Source organism: Notolepis coatsorum (assembly GCF_963971535.1).
Source record: "Notolepis coatsorum genome assembly, chromosome: 11".
Taxonomy (NCBI): Eukaryota; Metazoa; Chordata; class Actinopteri; order Aulopiformes; family Paralepididae; genus Notolepis; species Notolepis coatsorum.
Genome location: NC_140175.1, coordinates 24,243,463 through 24,250,119, shown reverse-complemented (window position 1 = coordinate 24,250,119; position 6,657 = coordinate 24,243,463). Strand labels below are relative to the sequence as shown.

At 44.0% G+C, this 6,657-nt stretch overlaps 1 protein-coding gene across 1 annotated transcript; it reads left to right on the top strand.

Annotated features, from left to right (window-relative positions):
- Positions 1-589: 589 nt before the first annotated feature.
- LOC311237039 (uncharacterized protein) lies at positions 590-4,605 on the top strand (the record flags this gene model as incomplete). The annotated part of the gene is made up of 3 exons (XM_084324847.1): positions 590-1,615; positions 2,550-2,674; positions 2,880-4,605. The coding sequence occupies 3 exons, from the start codon at positions 590-592 to the stop codon at positions 4,603-4,605; spliced, it is 2,877 nt and encodes a 958-aa protein (XP_084180973.1).
- Positions 4,606-6,657: the final 2,052 nt, after the last annotated feature.

Sequence of the window (6,657 nt, the reverse complement as noted above, 5' to 3'; positions counted from 1 at the left end):
TACAACAAGAAAGGTTAACATAGAAACCAAAATGTCAATGCATATAAAATAATACATTTAAAATATATAAAACCCAATGAGCATGAGGTATGAAAGACATATAGGTTGACATAATATATATATATATAAGACACTCAATCAACGATTAAATAAAATCAGTTAGCAGCACAGTTAATAAAAGTGCATTGGTGCATTTTTTTCACTTTAATGTTGGCATTATGTTGGGGGGTGTCATTGTCTGTTCCTCATCCTGACCGTCTGTGGGTAGAAACTGTGTAGCATCCCGCTCGATTTGGCACAAGCTGTCGATGTATAGGCGTAGAGACAGCACTGCATAGGAATGTGGGAGCATCTGAGGTGCTGAGTCATGCCCCTCCCTTGGTCCAATCAATGGGCCAGGCAGCACTGCTGATTCTTGCCGTGCTAGCGCTAGAGTCTCGCATATATAAAGGAGAGACGGTAGCTATAGAGGTACAGTCGCTGTGAGAGCATACACCCTGCACCTGCACACAGACACAAACTGATTATACATCCACACACTCGCTTCCACCTCCAGCACCATCCCCCTCATCCCCCATAGTCTGACCGGATGAGCTACCCGGTGGACACCATAGGGAGCCCCTTTAGGAGAACCATGGATAGTAGGACGACCGGTTACGGCTACGGCCGCTCCAGTGGCACCCCCTCCAGCGGATTCCGATCTCAGTCCTGGTCCCGGACAAGCCCTGGCTCCACGATGACCACGTCTTACAAGAGGAGCGTGAACGTGCCCGTGTCCCGTGCCTACAGCTCCATGATGCTCAACTCCACTGACAGCGTTGACAAGCGTTCCAACGAAAAGGAGCAGCTCCACGGGCTTAACGACCGCTTCGCCGGTTACATTGACAAGGTGCACTACCTGGAGCAGCAGAACCAGCAGATTGAGGCAGAGATTGAGGCGCTGCGGCAGAAGCAGGTGTCTCGGACCCAGCTGGGTGATCTCTATGACCAGGAGCTGCAGGAGCTGCGCTCCATGTTGGAGCAGATCCACCACGAGAAGACGCAGATACAGCTCGACACCGATCACATTGAGGAGGACACCCATCGGCTTAGGGACCGCTTCGACGAGGAAGCCCGCATCCGGGAAGATACAGAGGCCATCATCCGTGTCCTGGGGAAAGAAATGGGCGACTCTGAGTTGGTGAAGTCCGAAATGGAGAAGAAAGTTAATTCGCTGCAGGATGAGATCGCCTTCATCCGCAATAACCACGAGGAGGAGGTGAGCGACCTCCTTGCCCAGCTGCAGGCGTCCCAGGTGACCATGGAGAGGAAAGACTTTCAGAAGGCAGATATCACCGAGGCGCTCCGGGAGATCCGTTCTCAGCTGGAGGGATACTCCAACCAGAACCTGCAGCAGGCGGAGGACCAGTTCCTGTGCCGCTACACCAAGCTCACGGAGGCTGCAGAGCAAAATAAAGACGCCATCAAATCCGCCCGTGATGAGATAGCAGACTACCGTCGCCAGCTCCAATCAAAGACGGTGGAGTTGGAGTCTGTCTGTGGGACCAGGGAGTCACTGGAGAGGCAGCTGGATGACATCGAGGACCGCCACAACAACGACCTGTCCAGCTTGCAGGTAGGAGAACAATTTAGAGATATTTTATAAAGGGAATGGAGCAAAATTGTTCATTCCTAAGTGTTGCATTTTTTTTTGTATCACATACGTGAATGTGGATAACTGATCATTGAGCCTATAGCTTATATATAATAATAACTAGTATTAGTAGTAATATCAACAACAATACTAGCCTACTACTACTACTACTACTACTACTACTACTACTACTACTACTACTACTACTACTACTACTACTACTACTACTACTAGTAATAATAATAAGAAGAAGAAGAAGAATACAAATAACGAGAAGAAGAATAGCAGCAGTAGCTGTAAAAGTGAAGAACAAAAAATTGTAAAAGTGTAAAGCGCTTTGGATGAAAGTGCTATATAAATGTACCATTTACCATTTTCTTACCATTTAGTAATACTTTATTAAATGTTCTCTTTAGTTTTCTCGAAGGGTAAGGCAGACTTATTTCTGTCTAGATTGCTTTTTTATTTTTATTATTATTAATCATCATAACCCATATAGACGCTTCTTCAATTGTTAAAAATCTCTATTGCAATGATATTAACACAGTTTATATTTGCTAAGCAACAGAGAGGTGCAAACCTGCATGCAAACATGTATTATGAAATGTATACAACTATAAGACAACTATGAAATTAAACATAATTAGCCCACTCAGGTCAGTGAGTCAGAAAATGTCATATCATATATTTTACCATATGTGCCCATACTTTTTAATACCATCCTGTCTCTGTCACCCTGCTCTGTTCTCCTGCTCTGTTCTCCTGCTCTGTTCTCCTGCTCTGTGCTCTGTTCTCCTGCTCTGTTCTCCTGCTCTGTTCTCCTGCTCTGTTCTCCTGCTCTGTGCTCTGTTCTCCTGCTCTGTTCTCCTTCTCTGTTCTCCTGCTCACTAACTAATCACACTTGGTGTTTCCCCAGGAGACCATTCACCAGCTGGACAATGAGCTCAAGGGCACCAAGTGGGAGATGGCGCGTCATCTCCGTGAGTACCAGGACCTGCTCAACGTCAAAATGGCCTTGGACATCGAGATCGCAGCATACAGGTATACATGTCTCAGACCAGTATACCTCTCTGACAGTGGAAACTCACTCAGTTGTTTTGATTTGAGTTTCAAACATTTTATTATCCTCATGTGGACTTAATCATGACATTTTAAAAGTGATTTAGAGCCAGTTAATATATTCTCAATTAAAAGGTTGTTTATGGGGGATCATCGTATGATTTGTATTCTTTTTTTTTTTCATCAGGAATCTCCTAGAAGGAGAGGAAACTCACTTCAACACGTTCCCTTACCACCAGGCCGTCACCTCCATGGTCCCCAAGTCTAAGTCTGAGCCGCCAAAGCTGAAGGTCCAGCACAAGTTTGTGGAGGAGATCATCGAGGAAACCACAGTGGAGGAAGACAAGGATAACCTGGATGAGGCCCTGGCAGAGATAGCACAAGAGCTGTCTGCCAAACTCGGGGGTGGAGAAGATGAGGGAGAGGAGAAAGGAGAAGAGGAGGAAGAAGAGGAGGGAGAGGGAGGTGATGCAGGGGGTGAGGAAGAGGAGGGAGAAGGTGGTGAAGAAGGAGAGAAAGGTGAGGGAGAAGGAGAGGGAAGAGATGAGGCAGAAAATGATGAAGATAAAGAAGTGGGAGGCGATGAAGAAGAGGAAGAGGAAGGAGAGGAGGCGGAAGTTGAGGAAACTGTGTTGTGCTCCAAAGCCCCAGAGTCAAAGGTCTCTCCTGACAAAGAGAAGGCAGGAGACAAAGAGGGCAGTGGAGGAGAAGAAGAGGCAGCAGTAGAGGAGGATGAAGATGCAGGAATTGAGCTTGTATCTTCTAAGTCTGAATCTCCTAAGCTCGGTTCTACTCAGTCTGAATCTCCTAACCTTGGATCTCCTAAGTCTGAATCTCCCAAGCCCGGATCTCCTAAGTCTGAATCTCCTAAGCTTGGATCTCCTAAGTCTCAGTCACCTAAGCCTGGTTCTCCCAAGCTTGGATCTCCTAGGTCTGAATCTCCCAAGCTTGTATCTCCTAAGTCTGAATCTCCCAAGCTTGCATCTCCTAAGACTGAATCACCTAAGCTCGGATCTCCTAGGTCTGAATCTCCCAAGCTTGTATCTCCTAAGTCTGAATCTCCCAAGCTTGCATCTCCTAAGACTGGATCACCTAAGCTCGGATCTCCTAGGTCTGAATCTCCCAAGCTTGGATCTCCTAAGTCTGAATCTCCCAAGCTTGGATCTCCTAAGTCTCAATCGCCTAAGGTTGGTTCTCCTAAGTCTGAATCTCCTAATCTTGGATCTCCTAAGTCTGAGTCACCTAAGCTCGGATCTCCTAAATCTGAATCTCCCAAGCTTGGTTCTCCTAAGTCTGAATCTCCCAAGATTGCATCTCCTAAGTCTGAATCTCCCAAGCTTGGATCTCCTAAGTCTGAATCTCCCAAGCCCGGATCTCCTAAGTCTGAATCTCCTAAGCTTGGATCTCCTAAGACTGAATCTCCTAAGCTCGGATCTCCTAAGTCTGAATCTCCCAAGCTTGCATCTCCTAAGTCTGAATCTCCTAAGCTCGGTTCTCCTAAATCTGAATCTCCCAAGCTTGGATCAACAAAAATAAAGGCTCCTAAGACGGAGAAATCAGAGAGTGATTCAGCAGAAGAGAAGAAGGCAGAGAAGAAAGATTCTGCCACAAATGGAGATGTAGAGAAGAGTGCCTCTGAGGACTTGGGAAAGAAGGATGAGGGGAAGGAAGAAGATGATGTCATCACTAACGGGGTAGACGAGAGTCTTATCAAAGAAGACCCTGATCAGAAGGTGGTGATAACCCAGACAGTGGAGACCATCACCACTGGAGAAGATGGGGCCAAGCATGTCACCAAATCTGTCACCATCACCGAGACACTGAAGGAGGTGGAAGACGTCATGCAGGAGAAGATGGTCTCCAGCAAGAAGACAGAGAAGCACTCTATCAAGCAGGTGACAGAGACAGAGTGAGCACGCTCCAGCCAACCAACCCAGAGAAGGATGAAGAGGAGGGAGGGGCAGAGGAACAAACAATGACAAGCAATCGAACTAGAACTACAGTAACATAACAAAGAAATCATACAGCTATAGCGATGTAATAAAGATAACCACTCTCAAACATACATAACAAAGCATAGAAAGAAGACAAAATTATATATTAAAAAAGGAATAGAAAAAGATAGAAAAATAAGAAAGTAAAATTTAAAAGATTCATTAAAAATGCATGTTGAGTGAAAGCTTTAGGAGTGGGTGTGTGTGAGTGAGACATTCTATTATATTCTTCCTTTCTGCATTCACAGTTAGTCGTACAAGTGTGATGCGTCTGCATAGCTCAGGGGAGGGGAATATCTTCCTCTCTTACACTTTGTTTGTATGTATGGAAGGGAGACACTGTGCACATGTAAATATATATATATATGCGGTGGGTGGAAAAGTGAGAAATGTTGAATGACGACATTATATGATTTTTTTTTGTTTAAGAAAAAAGGATGGACTTGAATTGAAATCCCGAACATAAATGAGGTGCTACTGTTTGCAAACCCATGTTTTTACTCACTATGAACAACTCCCCAGCAGCATTTGCTCAATAAATGAAGTTAAAGAAAAAGAAACTGTCTCGTGTCGTTTCCGGATTGTGTTTTACTGTTAAAAAAATATGTCGGCTACTTGCAGATTTATTGGTTATAGACCCATTTCAAATACATAATTGTGTGTGTTATGAGAGAGAGAAAGAGAGAGAGAGAAGGTGAGAAAAAGAGAGACACTTAAAGTTCTTTCTAAGTTTATAATGACTTTTCTAGACCTACTTCAAATAACTCAAACTGACTAACAGAAATGCAATTGATACCTTCTTTGTCTGATGTATTTCATAAATGTCATAAATGTATTTCTGAAAATGTTAGAGTGTTCCTAGATTAAGGCTATGATGCAGAGATAAATTTGAGAAACATTTAACCGCTTTTCCCTCAGTAGCAGCTCACAGGAAATGTGCTTTGTGTACACTTTGTGTACACGAGGATACACTCTATGACACAGTGTAGCCTATCCTAGTTTCTTTGAAATGCCTCATATTCACCCATTCACTCACACATTCACACACTGACGACAGAGGCAACGATGCAAGGTTCCAACCTGCTCATCGGGAGCAGTTAGGGGTTAAGTGTCTTGCTCAAGGACACATCGACATGCCTCCAGGAGGAGCCGGAATTGAACCGAGAATCTTCTGAATAGCAGACGACCCGCTCTACCTCCTGAGCCACTCATTGTAATATTAGCATATTATTAGTTAGCAATAACATCAGATTGTTAGATGCAAAGCAATGACTGCAATGTCAACTCACTCACACACACACTCACTCACTCACTCACTCACTCACATATTCTGCCCCTAGTGGCAGCTCATAGACATGGCACTCTTTAGTATGAACACTTCAATCAATGGGAGAATAATTCACATTTATGACACTGTGTCCTTGCTTTTTGATGGTATTACATTACCATTGACTAATGTAAAGTGCTCGTTGTCTTGTCAATGTAACATAACATGAAACGGTATAAAGTAACCAAAAAGATGTTTAATTATAATTACCATGGTAGAAGGTGAAGGGATAACATAAAGTGATAACAAACAAACCACAGGACTGTACAGACAGGATCAGCCACCACACACAGGGGAGAATAGAACACATAGCACAAGGGGATGACGAGGACAGAAACACCTGGGCTGATTACAAATGGATACACCTGGGAGGGAAACAACAAAGAACTACAAGACCAAGACAGGGGACTACAACCAGACATCACACGTCACACTGGGGAACACCTGATCAGGGTACAAACACACCCACACGTAACAGATGGTTTGGAGAACTATAATAAGTTCTTATACAAGTTATTTTCTTGTAATTGTATGATTTTTTAAGATTTTATGTAAACCATAATAATGCCATGTGCCCAAAGATGGTGTCGTGATTAGGACTTATTTCCTGAAGTGATGCAATTATGTAGATGAAAAAATAGATA